Source organism: Garra rufa, chromosome 12, assembly GCF_049309525.1.
Source record: "Garra rufa chromosome 12, GarRuf1.0, whole genome shotgun sequence".
NCBI classification, from domain to species: Eukaryota; Metazoa; Chordata; class Actinopteri; order Cypriniformes; family Cyprinidae; genus Garra; species Garra rufa.
This window is the reverse complement of record NC_133372.1, coordinates 46853698-46876499: the sequence shown is the minus strand read 5'-3', so window position 1 is coordinate 46876499 and position 22802 is coordinate 46853698. Positions and strand designations below refer to the sequence as shown.

Here is a 22802-nt window from a genome sequence, read left to right as displayed (position 1 = left end):
ACTCTGTGATTTTTATTGTGGTCTGTAGAGCGTGTGCCGGCCAGAAGTTTAACGCTAATGCTTTGACACATCGGAGACGTCTACAGAAGAGTTCGGATCAGAGTTTAGCGTGAGCAAAATTAGTGATGCTGAATGAAGCTGTCTGATAATGAGCGGATGTGTCTCTGGTGTCCTGAGAGTCACCTGTGTGTGAGGGGTTCAGACGTCTGCGAGGGGAAGTTGTGTGTGTCGTGGGCTAGGAGTGGAAAAAGTATGATTCACCTGCTCTCTCCTCTGGAGGATGAGCGCGTTTGAGATCAGTGTCTGCGATAAGCACAGGAAATGGTGAGGCTTGTTTGCGTGTGTGTCGATGGCGTCCGGTGGTGACAGGATGTGACAGTTGTGTGTGTGTTGCAGTTTTTGCCCACTTCACCAGTGGAAAATTGCGAGTGTGGCGTCTTCATCTGCTCACTAATGTGTAAAGCCCACGTTCCTCAGAAGGTCTCTGACTGCGGCCTGATAAATGACTGGTAAATCCCCACACATACGGCAGAAACACATGTGCTATATTGGGCTTTGCTGGTGCATTTATATAGAACAATCTCAACATCCCCCAACAGAACAGTTCTATGCGTTGGCTGCTTTCAGTGCATTGCAGGATGTTGTGGGAAGGTGTTACATATGTGATAAAAGTCACCACAAATATATACATACAGTGCCTTGCACTTTTTAACATTTTTTTTCACATTTTGTTTTGTTGCAGCATTATGTTAAACTGCTTTAAATGAGTTTTTCCCCACATCAGTTTACACTCCACACACCATAATAATGACAAAGCAAAAACCAGATTTGCAAATTTTATAAATGTATTAAAAATAAAACACTGAAATAAGTAGATTGCATAAGTAACTAAGTCCATAGTTGAAGCAGCTTTACAGCCTCAAGTGTTTTTGGGTCTGATGTGAGCATCTTTGCACATCTGCATTTGGCAATTATCTGCCACTCTCTGCCTCACCTTTTCACCTCTCCATCTCTGTCAGCTTGGACATTTTCTAGAGTCCTAGTTGTTCCAGTCGTCTTCCATTATGGAGAATGCTTCTGTCAACCTTCAATGCAGCAGATTTGTTTCTGAACTCTTCCCTAGATCATTGGTTTTTGCTCTGATATGCTCCTGAGCTGAATTTTGAGTGTCCCAGAAAAGGGTATGAATACTTATGCAACGAGATCTTTTCAGTTTTTTATTTCTAATAAATTTGCAAAGTTGTTAGGACAATTTTTAGGATAATATTTGGCTGAGATACAACTATTTGAAAATCTGGAATCTGAGGGTGCAAAAATGCTGAGAAAATCGCCTTAAAATTTGTCCTATTGAAGTTCTTAGCAATGCATATTACTAATCAAAAGTTAAGTTTTGATATAATAACGGTAGGAAATTTACAAAATATCTTCATGGAACATGATCTTTATGTAATATCCTAATAGTTTTTGGAATAAAATAAAAAATTATAATTTTGACCCATTCAGTGTAAGTCACATATGTGACCCTGGACCACAAAACCAGTCATAAGGTTACATTTTACAAAACTGAGTTGTATACATCATATGAAAGCGCAATAAATAAGCTTTCTAGTGATATATTTCATTTGTTAGGATAGGACAATATTTGGCTGAGATACATCTATTTGAAAATCTGGAATCTAAGGGTGCAAAAAAATCTAAATACTGAGAAAATCACCTTTAAAGTTGTCCAAATTAAGCTCTTAACAATGCATATAACTAATCAAAAATTACATTTTGATATATTTATAGTAGGAATTTGACAACAAATCTTCATGGAACATGATCTTTACTTAATTTCCTAATGATTTTTGGCATAAAAGAAAAATCTATAATTTTGACCCATACAGTGTATTTTTGGCTATTGCTACAAATATACCCCAGCGACTTAAGACTGGTTTTGTGGTCCAGGGTCACATATGTGTATGCTTTGAAAGCCTCTTCTGCTCACCAAGGCTGGATTAATTTAATCAAAAATGCAGTAAAATTGTGAAACATTATTGCAATTTAAAATGGCTGTTTTCAATGTAAATATCTGTTCAAATGTAATTTATTTCTGTGATCAAAGCTGAATTTTCAGCATCATTACATCAGTCTTCAGTGTCACACGATCCTTCAGAAATCACTCGAATATGCTGATTTGCTGCTCAAGAAACATTTCTGATTATTATCAATGTTGAAAACAGTTGCACAGCCCAATATTTTAGTGGAAACCATCATACATTTTATTTTTCAGGATTCACAGATGAATAGAAAGTTCAAAGAACAGCATCATTTAAGTCTTTACTTTCGATCGATTTAATGTGTCCTCCTGCCCCAAAAATCATAGATATTTTATAAATATATTTTATTATATTTAATTAAATATTAAGTCATTTAACACAGATTTCTATTTTAATTTAGACATGGCATTTAATAGACCAGAAGTAAATATTCACCTCAGTTCATCTGTTTTTACCATGCATATATGTGACCCTGGAGCACAAAACCAGTCTTAAGTCGCTGGGGTATATTTGTAGCAATAGCCAAAAATACATTGTAGGGGTCAAAATTATTGATTTTTCTTTTATGCCAAAAATCATTAGGAAATTAAGCAAAGATCATGTTTCATGAAGATTTTTTGTAAAATTCCTACTGTAAACATATCAAAATGTAATTTTTGATTAGTAATATGCATTGCTAAGAACTTAATTTGGAGAAGTTTAAAGGTGATTTTCTCAGGATTTTGATTTTTTTGCATCCTCAGATTCCAGATTTTCAAATAGTTGTATCTCGGCCAAATATTGTCCTATCCTAACAAACCATACATCAATAGAAAGCGTATTTATTGAGCTTTCATATGATGTATACATCTCAGTTTTGTAAAATTTTACCTTATGACTGGTTTTGTGGTCCAGGGTCACATATGTTTTGATAAATCTTTAGATATTAAAGCATATTTCACATATGAGGAAACATCACAAAGCAAGAACATTTTTAAATTTTTCTGCTCACCAAACATGAAGCCAATAGTAGACAAATATCATATTTGTGATAAAATAACAGCTGGTGAACTTTATACTGTAGCTACCCAGTGGCGTTATATTACAAACGCTGAACTCTTATTGGTTTTCTGCTGTGATTTATCACAGTTTCACACATTAAACCCAGTGGATCTTGTTTTACGAGCTGCTTTGTGTTTTGCGTCGAATCATCGTCTGATCTGAGTGTTTGTTCTTGTCGGGATCAGATCATAATTCTCAATCTGTGTCGTCTTCCAGGTTCAGGATGAAGGGTGGAGGTTTGGCAGGGAGCTGCAGCCCCTGCTAGATTCACCGCCTCACCTTCATCACCATCACCATCATCATCATCATCAGCGCGCTCCAGCTTCCTCCTCGCTCCTGCAGCCCATCATGGCCAATCACCTGGAGCTGCTGACGGAGCTGCAGCAGCTGGATAAGGTGCCCAGTCTGGAACGCCTCCGGGCCGCGCAGAAGCGGCGCACGCAGCAGCTCAAGCGATGGGCCGTCTACGAGAAGGAAATGCAGAACAAGAAACGCAAGGCCGACAAACGCCGCGGCCACGGGAACCTGCTGGAGAACCGCAAAAGGGTTTCGTTTGCGGCGAGTGTTGCTCTGCTGGAGGCCTCGGCGAGGAACGATCCGGATGAAGGTGAGAATGACTGGATTTATTAGTATAACTGATATTATTCAGCCGAAAGGCAGATTAAATGATAGCAAACAATGCCGTGACGTGATCAAATAGAGGCGCGCACTAATGCGGCAAACATGTGGTCAGTGTGGAAGCATTTAAAACTGTCTGAGAAAGACGCAAAAATCATTAAAGCAGCGACAGCGAGAGACTGTTCATGAGAAGAGAAAGGTTACTGTATGATGACTGAAATCATCCATTAGTAAATAGTGGTGACCTCTCCTGTATAGACGTGAATTTACACTTCCTTCAACCTGAGGACAATTCATTTCACTTTTGGTGTGAAAGGGCTTTTGCATTTGGCAAAAATAGAACTTTTCATATTAAGGATAAACAATCCCAGCTCAGATGAGAGAGAGTAACATAAAAGTAACATAATGCATTACTTAATATAAAAAGTAACGCAATTAGTTACTTTTTTAAGGAAGTGATGCAAATTGTAACACTGTGTCCTAACTACATGCGACGGCGTTACACGATAAAATATATAAAACTTGATTTTTGATTAGTGATATGCATTGCTAAGAACTTCATTTGGACAACTTTAAAGGTGATTTTCTCAATATTTAGATTCCAGGTTTTCAAATAGTTGTATCTCAGACAAACATTGTCCTATTTTATATCAACATCAATATATCAATGGAAAGCTTATTTTCTCAGCTTTCAGATGACGTAAGAGTCTCAATTTCGACAAATTTACACTTACGACTGGTTTTGTGGTCCAGGGTCACAAATGTATCTGAAAATGTAGCCATGTGCAGTAATATTGAAAACTGGGAACGTGACGCATCGTGATATTTAGTTGATAATGAAACTCGTAATTAAGAAGATTGTGAAGATTCACAGCCCTACTTTTAGGATGGCAGTCCTGACATACAGAGATTACAAAAAGCATAGAAACTGCAATTTTACATTTTGTTAAAATTAAACAAAGATGAATTTGCACATCGGAAGAATTAATTGGGGAAAAATGTAGATCAAGAATTGTTTTGGAATTGGATCGTGACCGAAGACTCCCACCCCTAGGCCAATTGCAATATTTTTTTTACAACTTGTGAATCCATAAAGCAGTGCATTGCCTCTGCAGAATAATTAATGGAACAGAGAGCGTCTGAACGACGATTGACCTTATAAACTTGTTTATGCATCTGCCAGCGGTGTCGTGTGAAGTCTGCTTTCCCACGTCATTTAACAAGCCGTTAAAAACAGTGCCGTCGCCCTGATTGCTGTGTTCAAATTGAAACCCGTCCGAGTGCCGCTGGCCGCCAGAACGCCGAAATTGCCGTGTGGTGGAGAGCGAGTTCTTCAGCGACGCTCTGAGTGTGAGATAATGGGCTGAAAGCAGCGGAAAATGACAGCGGCGGTCAAATGAGCGTCTGCTGTCTTTTCTGAAAGCCTGGGAACACATTCCACAGCCAAATGATGAAAACAGCCTGCGGTTCTCAGGAGAAGATGCAGTCCATGCATGCGCTGAGAAATGCGCTGCGGCTGCAGTTCAGCCTGGATTTGTTTGCGCTTTAATCCAGATTATGACTGCGGCGTAATCTCAGCCTGGGCGATTACACTGTGCTTGATGGAGCTATTTTTGCTCAGACTAACCCGTTCAGCGTTGTATTGATTAAGAGTTTTGGGTTCATTATGACAGATGGCAGTGCTTCATACACCAGCTTTAGATGAACATTTAGTCGGTTTAGCCGGAGTTTTCCGGATAAAGCAAAGCTGCTAATATGATTGAGGTTCTCAGAGGATGTTTGGTAGTTTCCATTTCTGCTCGTGCTTATGGCAAGCCATTTTAGCCTAAAATATACATAAGTGTTACTCGTCGTAAATGCATTTTTACAAATAACAATTCCAATTAGACAGCTTTTTAAATCAATATTGACTAGTTATGATTACAGTTCGAGAGCTCTACCAATTAATTTTTACTAGTAATAACTCCAATTAGTGAGCTCTCTAGTATATTGGTTCTCTGCAAATAAACATATTTTTAATGTAGTTTTTTACTAGTAAAAATTGAGCCCTGTAATTGCATTTTTACTAGTAATAATTAAATTAGAGAGCTCTCTAAATGGAATTGTTACTAGTAAAAATGCAATTACAGCGAGTAATGCTTAGTATATTTTCGGCTAAATCGGCTTGCCACACGTGCTGGTCGTGTAAGAGAATAAGAGAAGCCGTTTGTGTTTTATCATTCTGACTCACTATTTTATGTTCCTTCGTTTCACACATCAGTCGTGGCATCTTGTAATTCATTAATGAGGAGATTAAATCAGGCTGGTTAGGCTGTCATCTCATATTTACTAATCACATTAAGCGCAGGTAAAGCGGGTCACGACCTCAGAGATACCGTGGTAAATGAGCAGATGCGTAACGGATCAGCTGTCAGACTGACACGGCGGGAGAATAATAATGATGACGCGTCTTTGGTTTAGTGTGAAGATGTGTGAACAAGTTCAGCATCCTGTTTTCTGCCGTCTGTAGGAATCGAAACGTGATTCTGTTCTTTTAGAGTAAAAACACCTAGAGATGATGCAACGGATGCAAGAAAGTGCAGACCAATCAGGAATGATTATGCAAATAAACACATAATTTTGGAACCAGTCAGAGTTCAGTATGCAAATTCTGCTGTTACATCATCACAGCTGTCGATGAAAATGTAAATCTTTAATTTTAGCATCGTTAAATCAAATTTTAGATTTTCCTTTCAGTTCCATTTTTGTGTTTTTTTTTTTTTAAATGTCTATATAGTTCACATTTATTTTAATTTCAGTTTTAGTTAATTTAGAACATTTAAAGCTAGATTTGGTTATTTAAGGACTGGTTTCACAGACAGGGCTTAGACTTAGGGTTGCAAAGGGGTGGAAAATATCGTACATTTTTGGAAACTTTCCACAAATCCCGGGAAGATCCTGGAAAGTTTCCAAATTTCTGGAATGTTCCCGAAATTTACTGGAATTTTTGCAACCCTGTTTAGACTAAACCAGAATTAGGCCATAATTCAATTAGGACATTTAAATACTTTTATGAACAAGCCTTAGAAAAAACATTAGTGCTGTGCATCTTGATACAAAACAAAGGCACTAATAGATTTTAAGATCAGTCAGTGCAAGTGTCCTTCAGTTGAAACAGTTTAGACTTACATTTTAGTCTGGGACTAGGTTTAAACTTTGTCTGTGAAACTGGGGGTTAGTGTGTTTTTAAATATTTTATTTAAGTTAATTTTCATTTTATTTCGAATAACAATTTTATATTTATTTATTTGATGGTTTAGTTGTAGTAAACTATAATATAATAACTGAACATTTTTCTGTTTTAGTTTCATTTTAGTGTATAGTGTATGTATAGTCTACATTCATTTTCATTTTAATTTCAGTTTTAGGGATTTTAGTACATTTAAAGCTAAATTTAGTTATTATATATATATATATATATATATATATATATATATATATATATATATATATATATATATAAAACCATTTTTATTTATTTTTTTGATGTTTTGTTTGCAGTAAACTATAATATAATAACTGAAGTATTTTTTTTTTCGTTTTAGTTCCATTTTAGTGTTTTTTTTTTCATGTCTGTATAGTTTACATTCATTTTAATTTTAATTTCAGTTTTAGTTTTAATTATTTTAGTACATTTAAAGCTAAATGTAGTTATTTTAGTGTATTAAACTAAATTAAAATGAGAAATCTTGCCAACTAGCTGAAATAAAAACATAAATAAGTTCATGTTTTTGAATATTTTATTTCAGTTATTTTCATTTTATTTCAAATAACTATTTTTTTTTTTACACATTTAATGTTTTAGGGTTTGGGTTTGGGATTTAATGTTTTAGTTGTAGTAAACTGTAATAACCCACTCATGTCAGCAGTCTGAGGAAAATTCTGAGATGTTTCCAAACAAGCGTGTAATAAGTCCAAGTGATGCTGTTCCAGCGACGTTATTATTGATCTGTTAATCAGTATAATTAAACCTGAGCTATTGATCTGGAGCTGTTAAATCGCTCTAGTGTGCGTGTGCGTGTGTCTGTGAGTGTGCGTGCGCGTGCGCGTGCGTGTGTGTTGTGTGTGTGTGTGCGTGTGCGTGTGTCTGTGAGTGTGCGTGCGCGTGCGCGTGCGTGTGTGTTGTGTGTGTGTGTGTGCGTGTGCGTGCGCGTGCGTGTGTGTGTGTGTGTGTGTGTGTGTGTGTGTGTTGTGCGTGTGCGTGCGTGTGTGTGTGTGTGTGTGTGTGTGTGTGTGTGTGTTGTGCGCGTGCGTGCGCGTGCGTGTGCGTGTGTGTTGTGTGTGCGTGTGTGTTGTGTGTGCGTGTGTGTTGTGTGTGCGTGTGCGTGTGCGTGTGTTGTGTTGTGTGTGTGTGTGTGTGTGTGTGTGTGTGTGTGTGTGTCATCTGCAGCTGTAGTTCATTGGTGTCTGTGATGAGCTGATCTGTTGCTCCGGGTTCGGTTTGGTTTGTCTGCATGTGTGGAGAAAGGGAGCGAGGCGTGTGTGTCTTATTAAACATTCCTCACTGAGATCAGACGCAGCTTTATTTTTATAGACAGCCATGAGAAAGAGAAGGAACAGACAAACACACACACCCTGGAGCAGAGCAGTGTTTCTCCAACATATCATTTACTGTGTTTGGATGAGAGTCTGTCTGAATGAGGCTGTTCTTCAGGATGTTGTTCTGTGTCCATGTCAGTGTGATTCTGCTGCTTGTTTAGCTTTGTCTGATCTACAGCTCTGTCCATCACAGATAATGTCACTCAGACTACAGCAGCTGATGTCTACTAGCACTAGTTCACCCAGAAACTAGGGATGCACCGAATGTTCGGCAACCAAAATTATTCGGCCAAAAATAGGGAAAAAGCTCTTTCGTGTTCGGCTGAATAAGCAAAAAGGCTGAATAAATGATAGCGATCAAATAGAGGCGTGCACTAATGCAGCAAACATGTGGTCAGTGTGGAAGCATTATAACTCTCTCTACATTCTGATTTAAAGGATTACTCCACTTCCAGAATTAAAGTTGTCTGATAATTTACTCACCCGCATGTCATCCAAGATATTCATGTCTTTCTTTCTTCAGTCGTAAATAAATGAAGTTTGAGGAAAACATTCCATTTAGTGGACTTCAATGGTGCTCAACGGATCGAAGGTTAAAAATGCAGTTTCAAAGGGCTCTAAACGATCCCAGACGAGGAATACAAACTGTCATTTTCTAAAAACATAAACATTTGTATACTTTTGAACCCCAAATGCTGGTCTTGTCTAGCTCTGCGATACATACTCTGTGTATTCCGGTTCAAGACAGTTAGGGTATGTGGAAAAACTCCCATCTCATTTTCTCCTCCAACTTCAAAATCGTCCTACATCGCTGTTTTACCTTTTTTGTAAAGGCCGTTTGATCTTCTTGCACATTCACTTTGTAATCACTGGGTCGGTACTTCTACAGCGATGGAGGACGATTTTGAAGTTGGAGGAGAAAATGAGATGGGAGTTTTTCCACATACCCTAACTGTCTTGACAAGACAAGCATTTATAAGTATATACATTTTGCTAGATAAGACCCTTATTCCTCTGCTAGGATCATTTAGAGACCCTTGAAACTGCATTTTTTACCTTCAATCCGTTGAGCACCATTGAAGTCCACTATATGGAAAAAATCCTGGAATGTTTTGCTCACTAAAAATTTATTTCTTTGCAACTGAAGAAAGAAGGACATGAACATCTTGGATGACATGGGGGTCAGTAAATTATCAGGAAATTTTTATTGTGGAAGTGGAGTAATCCTTTAATGTTTTTTTTTACATTATAATGATTAAAAAGCATAATTAATAATAGTATTTTTTTTTCTGAAATTCTTTGTTGTCTATTTTTGAATGCTGTATTTTTATGACGTCAAAAACGGTGGTAACAAAATGCATGAAAATTTAGCAATTTAATTAATCTTTTAAAATGCAATCGAATTTCAACAAAGTGCTGCTCAAGAGAGGTTTACTGTTTAAATTAAAACATGGAAGAAAAATGTAGTAATAATAATAATAATAATAATAATAGTTATTTTGAGAAGTACATTCCACTGTACACCAGTGATATATTTGTCATCATTTCTTTAAGTTAAACCAAACTTTGAGTATTGAAGATCTGTGAATTTCTGTGTTTTCTCGAATGAAATGGTGAAATGCTGAGACAAATTCACAACATGCCGATTTCAGATTTACAGTGCAGAACTTCAATATTCACAGATGAGATGAGGCCTTTTTATTAAGTGTACAGTCGTACTTTCAATGTATTTATTCAAACTGAATGATATTCTGCATTATATTTTAAACTTTGTTTTAATGGCTCGATTCAGTGAATATGTCTATATTATCTGTATCACTGAAATCTTAAAACCCTACTTCTGTAAATTCCTGTCTATTTTCCCCTTTAATCTGTCATTGAGAGGCCGGTGGAGTGACATTGAGCGTACAGTAAGTGTCTGAAACGGCTCCTAGATTGCACTGCTGCGCCTAAATGGTTTTCTTCAGCTGCATACACACAACATCCAGCGGGAATCGCTGCTAATGGACGCTGCTTATATCCATATTGATGTGAATTTATATTTGGATTAGGAAACATTTTGGCTGGCATGCTGGAAATCAATGTTTGCTCCATATTGAGGTCATGTCACACACTATCGATTTGCTCGTCTGTCACTTGATTGCAGCTGATTTTAGTCTGTTTATAAGTTTATCATTTGTAGCAAGACTGAACGATTAATTATTTAACCATTTTTGTTTCAACTTTTCAACGATGAATCATCAACGACCAGTGTAACTTGTAACACAATGAAAAATTGTTGGCTCTCTAACTTGAAAAAATTAAAAAATGTTAATGTAATCAAAATAATGTTATATAATTACTTTGTAAAATTTGTAATGAGTAGCATTTGGAAATCTGCAAACAAACAAGAAGCTTTAAAAGCTTTCTTTGGTTTTGCATGAATATAAAAGCTTGATGGTTCAGCATTTATAAACACAGAAATTAGTGCATTAGTATTATGATTTTACAGTTGCAGTGCAATTTGTTACCGTAAATTTACAATTTTTTGTCTCCCTAATCGTTCAGCACTAATGTGTGGCACAAACCGCTGACAGCAATGCATTTCATGCACACATGTCTTGTTTTATTGGCAGATGAGGATGTTGAGTTGAAGTGGTAGACATTGGTCATTTATTGTTTTAAACGACTGGTAAATTCTGGGTAAACAGGTTGACCAGAAATAGACAGAGGAGAAAGAGGAAGCTGAGCGCATTTGAAGTCTTCTGTTGTATCTGTGGTTTATTGAGTCTCTGCGTCGACGGCCAGTGAATGAAGAACTGCAGTCATATTGTTATTGAATAAACATGTTGTTGAATATCTCTCAGATGCTGTTTCAAAGAAAATCAGTCAACAACCACAAGATGCTGCTTTACTTTCCTGTTTTTTTTTTGGTTTCCTGTGAATGGTAACACACAGGTGCAAACGATGATGAGCCAGTGCAGATCGAGTGTGTGTTTGAACCGGTTCACGTCTGATCTGGATCAGAGCAACAGTCTGATGGATCCGTCTCCATCTGTCTGGAGCTCCACAGATCTGCTTCCTCCCATCCGCCGTACGACTTTACTAGCAAACTGAGAGCCGCTGACAGACGGTCTGTTCTCAAACACACGCGTGTGAATGAGCCGCTAACACACAGGAAGATCTGACGTCTCCAGTCCTCTGTCAATAAATCCTGCTTCCTCATGTTATGATAAATATCATCTACAATAATATCTTAATTGCTGTTTTAATGAAACATGTCACGGGTGTCGGCGATTCTCTCAGATCGCGTCTTTGATAGTTCACACTGTGTGATTGTCACTCGCGTGAACGAGCACCGATTTGTCGCACGTTTGCACGGATCAGTGATTACATGTGAATCTGGCATTAAAATCTGTTCGTCAAATAATGTTAATGTATTAACCAGCATTTATGAACGATGAGCAATGCATTTGTTACAATATATTTGAATTTTTGATAACGGTATGTAATAAAATTACAACTGATCATGTTAGCTCTGGTCCAATAAAAACTATTTTAATATATGTATTAGTACTAAATGTTAGTTTAAGTTAACTTTTAACTAAGATTAATACATTTTTTGGAAGTATTTTTCATTGTTTATTCATGTTAACTAATGTTAACAAATATCTATTACCATTAACTTAAGTTCTAAGATTAGTTATAGTTCAGTTCATTTTAAAAGTGTGGTCTAAAAAGAAAAAAAAAGTTTGTTAAACAACAAAAACAACACACTCACAACCTACACTAGCAGCTGTATTTGTATTTGAACAGCAAATAAAGTGTGAAACAAACTCAAATGAAGCTAAGAAGCTGAACAGGGCTGTAGCAGTGAACATATGCACATTACTCATTGGCATGTTATCTTGTTATATTTATCTTTAGATTAAAAAAGAAATTTACTTCTTTAATATTGTGGCAGTTTTTTTCTCTGTAAAATATCGATATTTTTCAAGGTATCGTATCGAAGTTAGAAATTCCAGTATCGTGACAACACTGCTTGGCATAAATCGAACCAACAAGTGTTTTCAATGACAAAGATGGTATCAGTCACTCAGTATAAAGTATTGAAAATGCTAAAAAGGTTCATCTATGAATTAGATTATAAACTTGTCCATTTCGTTGGGAGTGCAGTGCACTTCTGCGCTTCTGAGTGGCTGTGATAGTTAGTGATTCTGTGGCGTTGCGTCTGGTGTGGACGGCCAAATTGCTTGTAGCTGGAATCTTGTGGTGTCGTGTGTAGTTAGTACACGGTGTAATGCATTAAATTTAAAAGTAACTTTCCCCAACACTGTGTGTGTGTGTGTGTGTGTGTGTGTGTGTGTGTGTGTGTGTGTGTGTGTGTGTGTGTGTGTGTGTGCGTGCGTGTGTGTGTGTGCGCTCATCAGTCCTCATCAGGTCACTGCTCATTCTCTGTATCTCACTGTCTTTGTATCAGAACTCCACATTAACATTCTTTGGCCGTCTAGAACATTCCGTGAAGCGCTGCTGCTGCTGTTGCTATCACTGTCACAAATGCTGCGACTGCATTTACTGCGCATGCAAAGGAAGATATGTGAAGATATTCAGTTCATGAATAATTAACTACATTTAGACATGTTCTTCTGATTATGTGAGTGATGATAATCCACCATCAAATGCAGTGCATTCCTATTACCCTGAGGACCCACACTGCAGCGGGTAATAAGATCTGACAAGATTTCAGAAGCACTTTACTGTATCTTGATGTTTATATCACTGTTCCTCCAGTCTGTTAATTGCAGCTGATTTGAGTGTGTGTGTGTGTGTGTGTGTGTGTGTGTGTTTTATGTGTGTGTGTACATCAGATGAGCTTGTAGTTTAGTAAGCGAAAACCACTCGCTGCCTATTCAGCAACACTACATCCACCTATATATCCTCATGCCAGCCTGCTCTGGGTGTGTGTGTGTGTGTGTGTGTGTGTGTGTGTGTGTGTGTGTGTGTGTACCTGGTATTCATCACGTTGTGGGGACCAAATGTCCCCACAAGGATAGGAATACCAGTAGATTTTGACCTTGTGGGGACATTTCTTAGGTCCCCATGAGGAAACAGGCTTATAAATCATGCACAATGAGTTTTTTTTGAGGAAGTAAAAGTGTGCACAATCTCCTGTGAGGGCTAGGTTTAGGTGTAGGGCGATAGAAAATATGGTTTGTACAGTATAAAAACCATTACGCCTATGGAATGTCCCCATAAAACATGTAAACCCAACGTGTGTGTGTGTGTGTGTGTGTGTGTGTGTGTGTGATCAGGGATGTGGATTAAATGTTTTTCATTCTTCAGTAATGGCTCGTTTGGGCTCCACCAGAGATCACATGATAAACACTCATTATGACGGCAGCAGTGATTCCCATGTGAACACGGTTGTGTGTTTTGCACCAGGACCATCATGCATCACTGTAGAGCACTAGAGAGCTTTGATATCATGTATCCGTATGGATATATCAAAGACTTACTTCTGCAGAAAATTGAAAAAATATTATTCTATATAAAAATATTATTATATGCTTCCGTTCCTCTATAAAAAACAATTTCAGATGCAAATCAGTAAAATCATGTAACGTGACTTGCATAAAATGGGACGTGCTTGATTTATATTATGTTTATTTGATGCGCTGTTCTGTGTTTGCGCTCAGAGACGAAACAGAACACGGACAATAAAGTTAACGTTTAGCTTAAGATGTGTACCTGAACACTCAAATACATGCAAATATATGCAAAATGCGACGATTGGTGATTATTTGTGTAAACCTTCATCAGTTATGTCTCAAATTAATGTAAACAGTTGAGAATGAAAATATATTCATATAAAATATATATTTTAAAAAATTGGTTTATATTGTTCTAGTTATATATGAAGAGTTCATTTGCAAAAACAGATAACTGCAATTAAAAAACAAAATCTTTATTGTGCATTCCAGTTAACCCCAGTCAAACTTCAGTTGGGTTATTTTGATTAAGTAAAAGGGAACTAAAATATACAGCTAGCGAACAAAATAAAATCAGGATTTTCAAAAATTGAAAAAAATAAATAAATGTTTTTTGCAAATAAACTCTTCATATTTTAAAAAATGGTTTATATGTTCTATAATATTTTAGTAAAAATGGTTTATACTGATCTATAATATTACATATTAAAATGTTTATGTGCTCTGCAGTAGTCTATAATATACAGAAGTGCCTTGTTTTTGACAAATTCTTAATTCCAGTTGATTATTTTTGCTTTTTGACACTAAAACTAAAGATGATATTATTCTCAGATGAATAACTTTCCGTGTATATAGTGAATTGAGTAAATAATAGGTATGAGAATGCAGATTGAATTTTTTTTTTTTAATTGATTTTAAAACTATATATTTTATCTTAACATTTTTTTATTGGACAGTTTTACATTAAACTCATAAAACCCCTGCAATTCCTTCACAAACACTAGTTTGGGAAACCTTGACGTAATATATAATGATGATGCACTTCATGTTGTTTATAACAACAAATGGAATACATTTTCTTACTCTTTGTATTTTTATATCAAAATGGTACAAGATTATCCTATTTGAAGCAATTTGATAAATGAGTCAGGTCAAAAGCAGTCTAACTATTTTACCTAAAATGTGTAATGTGATGGATTATATTTCTAACTACAATTTTTGTCATGTACACCCTTAAAAATAAAGGTGCTTTAAAAGGTTTTTCACAGCGATGCCATAGAAGAACCACTTTTGGTTCCACAAAGGACCATTCAGTTAAAGGTTCTTTAAAGAACCATCTCTTTCTTACCTTTTTATAATCTGAAGAACCTTCTTTCTCCACAAAGAACCTTTTGTGAAACAGAACGGTTCTTCAGATGTTAAAGATTCTTTATGAAACCATTTAGACATTAAAGTTCTTCTATGGCATCGTGAAGCACCTTTATTTTTAAGAGTGTAATTTAAAATCATGGTTCTTCTGATCCGTCCTCATCACTGCTGCTTTATATCTTCAATATTTCATTAACGCTCTTATTGAATAAATATTTGATGGAGGCAGCTGTTGTGAATATGGGACACACAGTAGTATCCAGTAGTTTGATCGGCGCTCTGATGGTCACTCTGTAGTGCACTAGATGTTCAGTGTACACTGGCGTTCATCAGCGATCAGAGGACAGATCGTCTCTCTTTCGTCCATCTGAAGATCCCAGCATGTCTATAAAGAGAGTGAGCGCAGTAAAGTGAACACTTTGCAGCTCTAACACACTTCATGAATGTTAAATGAAGCTCCAGAAACACACGGACAAGTCTGTGATGGAGAGAAGGAGAGGGTTTATTCCTCTAATCTGTTTATTTACTGACACAGACAGTTCACAGAAGCATTTCATGCTGTAAAGCAGATGTTTGAGAGATGACTTGAGTACGAGTAGTTAGAAGAGGCTCTCAGAATCTCTTCAGAAACTTGTTTACCCTGATGCTTCTGTTGATTCCTTACAGATCCTTACATTCTGTGCTTCACTATTTCTGCCTCTAAATATTCATAAATGCACTGGAGATGCACAGTGACAGAAGATATGAAGTGTTCAAGTGAAGTTTATGCTTAAAATAACAAGAATAAATGATAGCGAACAATGATAGGATCAAATAAAGGCGTGCACTAATGATCAAACATGTGGTCAGTGTGGAAGCATTTAAAACTGTCCGAGAAAGACGCAAAAATTATTCCAAGCAGCGACAGCGAGAGGCTGTTTAGAAGCGCATCGCATGTCTTCGTGAGAAGAGAAAGGTTACTGTATGATGACTGAAATCATCCATTAGTCAATCAACTCCAGAACGTTCTGTTGTCTAATACACCAGACACCAATTGTGTTTATTCTGACAGCAGCTCCTTAGCCAGGGTTCAAAGACCAAAGATGACAATCATTCACAAATCTGCTGCTGCCAGCAAAAACTAGGACTGAGCTCTTCTTGTGGGTTTACCATTAAATAAAAGTCAACATTCAGAAATGTTAGTATTGGCATTTAACTGTTGTTCTGTAAAAGTAAGACAAAAATAATGATAGCAATCATTAAAACAGCTCTATTAAAATATTTATTCTAATATTCTCCTTTGCTCAGCAAGGCTGCATTTATTTGTCCATTAAAAACACATGCCTGATTCAAGAAGGGGCTCTTAAAAATGACCAAAGGATGTTATTTTACTAACTTATTAATTTGAAGTTAAATTGTGGTAGGCTATAATGTCTACTAGAATGTTAAAAATGCTCAGTGGTAAATAAAAATAAATATTTTTAAACAGATAGTTCAACAGATAGTTTACCTCAGACCTTGAAAATACATTAAAGCAAACATGTACAATAAAACTGCAAACTAAATTGAACCAACAAATGTTTTCAATGACAAAGATGGTATCAGTCACCCAGTATAAAGTATTGATAATGCTAAAAAGGTTTATTTATGAATTAGATTATAAACTTGTCCATTTCGTTGGGAGTGCAGTGCACTTCTGCGCTTCTGACTGGCTTTGATAGTTGAGTGATTCTGTGGCTTTTGCGTCTGATGTGGACGGCCAAATTGCTGTAAAATAAAATAAAAAAGTAACACAAAAATCATTCCAACAGCTCTATTAATTCATTTATTCTAACATTCTCCTTTGCTCGGCAAGGCTGCATTTATTTGTCCATTAAAAACACATGCCTGATTCAAGAAGGGGCTCTTAAAAATGACCAAAGAATATTATTTTATTAACTGAATTTAACTAACTTTGCTTTACTTTTTATTTTACTAATTCCATTTTAAGTTAAATTGTGGTTTGTTGGTGGGCTATGATGTCTACTAGAATGTTCAAAATGTTCAGTGTTAAGTAAGTATTTTTAAATTGTTGTTTTGTAATTGATTCTTTTCTTTGAAAACCAAGACAAAACTGTAAAAAGCAAACATACATGGGGGAAAAACACAAACATGTTCAGCTTCGGCCAAGAATTTTAATTTCGGTGCATCCCTAGAACAAATATTTCCTAGTGGAGTCATAAAAATCAACTTGTTTTTCTTTTGAATTATGTTTATTTTTCTAAACCTATTGGCAGGGATTCCCTCTTGTTTTAAACATAAACTTGCTTCTTTTTCGCTTAAACATTTCTTATCTTCTGTCATTGTGCATTTCCTGTGATGTGTCTTGAATAGATATTTGTGCTGGAAATAATGAAGAAGAACAGTGCGTTTGTAGGGAATTATAAGCCTTTTTGAATATAAAGTGTGTTGAAATGTTCTGCGGGTGTGTTTTGTATCTAGTATTCTACCACACATCATGTCGTCTGGTTAACATGGTTGTGACGTGAAAAGAAAAATCAGATATGAGAGTTATTGTAAGCTCTAATCTCTAGTTAACTCATGTTAACCCATTAGAGTCAAAGTGTCAAAGCTGTTTCTGTGTATCAGCCTGTAATTGTTCATTAGAAGTGTTTTACAGATATTTTGGTGCATTTCTGTGCCGTGAGCGTCATCAGATCAGTAACGTGTTGCTGGCTGTGTTTCTCTGATGAAGTGAATCTGCTAAATTCAGGCCGGCGCTGGAGCTTTCATCTCAGCGTGAAGCGTCTCGCTCTCATTACGCGAACCGTCAGTGACTCACAGCTTTATTAAAGCACTGAATATCACTAAATTAACTGAGGAGATTTAGAAACGGCTGCTCGGATGCCGCCAGATATCCTCGCTGATCTTTATTGATCTGTTAATTCATATCAGACGCTGCCGTGATGAGCTGTAATCTGAATATCTGCATCAGAATCATTATCATCGTCTCACAGACTCATTATCATCTCCGTTACTGACGGATCGTCTGATTATTACAGCAGTGAACAAACACCAGGCTTTTACTGCGCATTATCAAACTGATAGCTGATTATTAATGTTCTCAGATTGACAGGCTGTTTAACATATTCCTTTATTTAAAACACAAAAAATGTGAAATTAAAAAATCTATTAATTTGGAATGGAGCCGTTGCATTATTGAACTAAACAGTCAGTAATAAAAAGAAATGAAATAAAAAGTAACAAATGTAAAGATTTGTTTACAAATGTTTAATGAATGCAAAAAATAAAAAAATAAAAAAATATATATAAATATTTTTTTTTTACTTTTATTTATTTATTATGATTTATTAATATGATTTATATACTTATATGATAAATATAAGTGTTTATAATAATATATAATTGATCTTTAATGTGCATTCAAGGCTTAATTATATAAGCATTTGATGTTTAATGAATTATTCATGTGCTTATCTGGTCAGTGGACGTGGAATATAATTTATTTATTTATATTTTATATAATTTTTTTAAATATTATTTTATACATGTTATTTTTTTAATATAATTTTTTTAATTTATATTTTAATATATACATTTTTTAAATATTAAAATTAATTTATATGCTGCTTAATAAATTCCTTTATTGAAAACATCAACAAAAACAATGTTAGTAATTTGGAATGGAGCTGTTGAATTATTGAGCTAAACAGTCAGTAATAAAATAAAGTAACAAATTACAAGAAATATTTAGAAATACAATCTAAAATATTAAAATAAAATCTAAAATATGAAATTATGTCTTAAGTAGCACAAGTGTATTTGTAGCAATAGCCAAGAGTAAAAAAAAATATATATATATTTTTAATACAAATATATGTAAATTTATCAAAACTTAATTTTTTGATTAGTAATATGCATTGCTAAGAACTTTTTGGACAACTTTAAATGCGATTTTATCAATATTTAGATTTTTTTGCACCCTCAGATTATAGGTTTTCAAATAGTTGTATCTCGACCAAATATTGTCCTAGTCTAACATCAATGGAAAGCTTATTTCTCAGCTTTCAGATGATGTATAAATCTAAATTTTGAAAAATTGACGCTCATGGCTGGTTTTGTGGTCCAGGGTCACATATATAAAATAAAAAATGTAATTAAATATATAAAAAAATTATATATATTTTTTTCTAACTCACAAGCTCCAGTATGAGAAACCCTGATTTTGATTAGATACAGTTTATTATTTTATTATATACTATATATAAATGCATATAAACGCTGAAAGATGTGTTGTGTTGTTAAATTCCTCTGATCAGGGTTGAAAATCATGAGCTTGTGCTAGCAGCTTATTGACTCTTGAGTGTTTGCTGGTCCTGCAGAGATTACTGTAATCATCTGTGTGTTGATGAGGAGCTGAACAGAGTCGTGTGACGCTGAAAATAAAGAGTGCATGCATCTGTTGATAGTGCATGAATGTGCAAGTCATCTCTCCGCTCATTAAAGCCCACTAGAGGTCCTGACACGAACCCACATGAGCGCTCAGAGCGCTGACCCTCATCATCTTCTTCATCCTCACGAGCGGCGCTGATAAGATGGGCGCGGCTCTGCGCTTCCTGTCTGTGTGTTTATCGGAGTGGGTTTTATCTTTCTGGAAGCGTCTGCTTCTGCGTCTCCTCCCTGCGCAGGAATGCAGCGCCGCACCAAGAGGATCTTTCTCCTCGTCTTCTGTGAGTCTGTGTGTGTGACTGTAAACATGGCACGCCAACCACACACAACTACACCACTGACTCTAAACAAGTGTGTTTTACAAAGCCTCTCTTCTATTCTACAGCTCGTTTCAGCACATCTTCATTTCCGCTGCTGTGAGAAATGAAACGCATGAGCTGATAGTGTCTCTCTCTGTCCTTGTTTCTTGTTCAATCAGCTTCTCTTGTCTGCTGGCGTCAAACATAGCTGTCCATTAATAGCAAGTGTGTGTTTGAAGAGGCAGATTAAAGGGGAAGAACTTTAGAACGCTGAGAAAAGACCAGAGTGCATTTCAGGAGGCGTTCCACACACACACACCACACACACACACACACACACACACACACACACACACACACACACACACACACACACTATGAACCTGTCTTTTCTCATTTGCACTAGCCTGCTTATTACTCATCTACTTCACAGTGAATAGATGGACTTGTGTTTTCATCTCTCAGATCTTCTGCACAATAGTGTTTATTGAAACCTGTGCTTTTTTGTAGAGTCAAGTTTTAGTTGACTAAGAGTCTGGGAATTTTAGTCTAGTTTTAGTCAGTTAAAGTTTGCTCACATTTTGGTCATGCTGCATGATGTTAAACTGATAATGTAATCTCGATTGCTGATCATGATTGTTGTTGAACTATTGCATTTTCATCTATAAACACAAATCAAGAGAATGTCAACTCACACACGCTTTATTTAACCTCATCTAGATTCCTGATTTATGATATTATCATAATTATATACACACTCTCTACTAGGGCTGTGCGTTATTGAAGAAAAATGTGATATGCAATAACTGAGTCAGTTCTTCAAACTTTTACAATCTTGTGTCATATATATATATATATATATATATACTACCATTCAAAGGTTTGGGGTCAGTAAGACTTGTAATAGTCTTTAAAGAAGTCTCTTCTGCTCATCAAGGCTGCATTTATTTGATTAAAAAGTACAGAAAAAACAGTAATATTACAAAATGTTTTTACAATAATAATGTTTTTTTTTTTTAACATACTTTAAAATAGAATTTATGATGAAAAGCTGAATTTTTATCAGCTGTTACTCCGGTCTTAAGTGTCACATGATTCTTCAGAAATCATTCTAATATGCTGATTTATTATTAGAATGATCAATGTTGGATAATATCAACAGTTGTGCTGCCAAATATTTTTTGGAACCTGTGATTCTTTTTCTTTTCAGGATCCTTTCATGAATAACAAGTTAAAAAAGTACAGTGTTTATTCAAAATATATTTTTGTATAACAATGTAAATTATTTATTATTAACTTTTAATAAGCTTGTAATTATTAACTTAATACATCCTTGGTGAATAAAAGAATAAAAATGTACTGACCCCAAACTTTTGGACGGTAGTGTATATATGGTTATTTATATATATATATATATATATATATATATGTATGTATCAAGAGCTCCTGTAAAACCACAACAAATTCCTTGTGTTTGTGTACACTTGGTGAATAAAGCTGATTCTGGTTCTGATTCTAATATAACTAGCAGACATGTTTCACTTTTTGTGAGAAGAAAGCACCCCTACAACAGTATTGCTTTACTGCATTACATATAAATGGCATTTTAACATTAGTAGGTAGGTTTTGATGCTGCTATGCTGGTTTAAGCATAAACCAACATCAATGCCTATCTAACCAGCAGATGCTGTTTTTTTCAACAGAGCTACTCTCTGCTATAACTAGTAAAACTCAAAAGATAAAACTGCAACATTTCTTATATTAATTCCAATATTTTTTAATAAACAACACCAAAATAGCTTTGTATTGTGGTGCAGAGGATGGATTGTATTTGGATTTATTACAGGTCATCATGAGACAGTTTGATGGCAGATTTAGTTTTATGATGGTGTGAATCAACACAAACTGGCTGTATTTAGACTTTTATTTGAGAAGAACATCTTATTGAGAGCAATAAACTCAAACTTGCATGATTGCAGATGATTTCAGATCATCAGTGCCTTTTCTACAGTGTAGAGAGTGAATGAGAACGGTTGCCAGTTTGAGAAGATAAATTAAACAGAAGAAAATATGTCCTTTTAAAAGTGAAGCTCTGATTGGGGGATTCAAACTCTTGATGTCTGGCAACCGCAAGCATGAAAACTCTTGGAAGTCTAGATTTTGTTCCCACTTTTTTTGTTAAATAAACTATAGAGAGATTTTGAATACGTTTTTTTTATCTTTTAAACTACATTTTTAGTAGTTTTAGATATTGCACATTGATCTAGTCACAGTTAGGGTTTAATGATGCCACTCAGGGATTGTACAAGGTGCTTAAAGTACTTGGATTTGACTTTTTGAAATGTAATGCTTGGAAAACCCTTGAAAATAGCAATATTCCTGAAGAGGTACTTGAAAGGTGCTTGAATTATTGAAAGACACTGTATCTATGAAATAAGTGTTTAATTTTTTCACTAAGCACGTATCTTATCACTCAAAATGAATGCTGCGGCCCGTCTGATTGTTGAGCTTATGTAGCCCCGACCCTCCTCAGCACTGCTGCAAACATTACAATCATTATTACTTTTAAATATTTATTACAGTATATACTGATAAATGTAAGATTGAGTTGAATGGAATGAGATGACTGAATGCTTTCAGCTGATTTCCCATTGAACTGTCAGCAACTGAACTGCAGCTCAAACTATTTCAATTATAGTGAATTAACTCCATCATAATGCACAATATTTTCATCTAACATGTATTTTGAGCTCAGCTCGTCATATTAATGGAGTGATTCTTTAGTTAACAGTAAACTGCTAACCTCACCTCAATATGTCCCTAGATCCTAGAAAAAAGAATGTTTTACAAAACAGCAATGGAAACTTTTTTTTTCGCATTTACAGGTCACATTCGATTAAATATGGCCAAAATCATACAAAAATCCATTTCCATGACTTATCCCGAGAGGAAAAAAATATGTT

The 22802-nt window shown here is 35.5% G+C and overlaps 1 protein-coding gene across 1 annotated transcript in view; it reads left to right on the top strand.

Moving 5' to 3' along the window:
- The window catches only part of ppp1r16b (protein phosphatase 1, regulatory subunit 16B), a 66327-nt gene that overhangs the window by 21371 nt on the left and 22154 nt on the right, over nt 1-22802 (top strand). Inside the window, exons 2-4 of the mRNA XM_073851906.1 lie at nt 3297-3687; nt 11965-11981; nt 16114-16116. Coding sequence (XP_073708007.1) covers nt 3429-3687; nt 11965-11981; nt 16114-16116 — 279 coding nt within the window. The 5' untranslated portion in view covers nt 3297-3428. The remainder of the gene's footprint in view (nt 1-3296; nt 3688-11964; nt 11982-16113; nt 16117-22802) is intronic.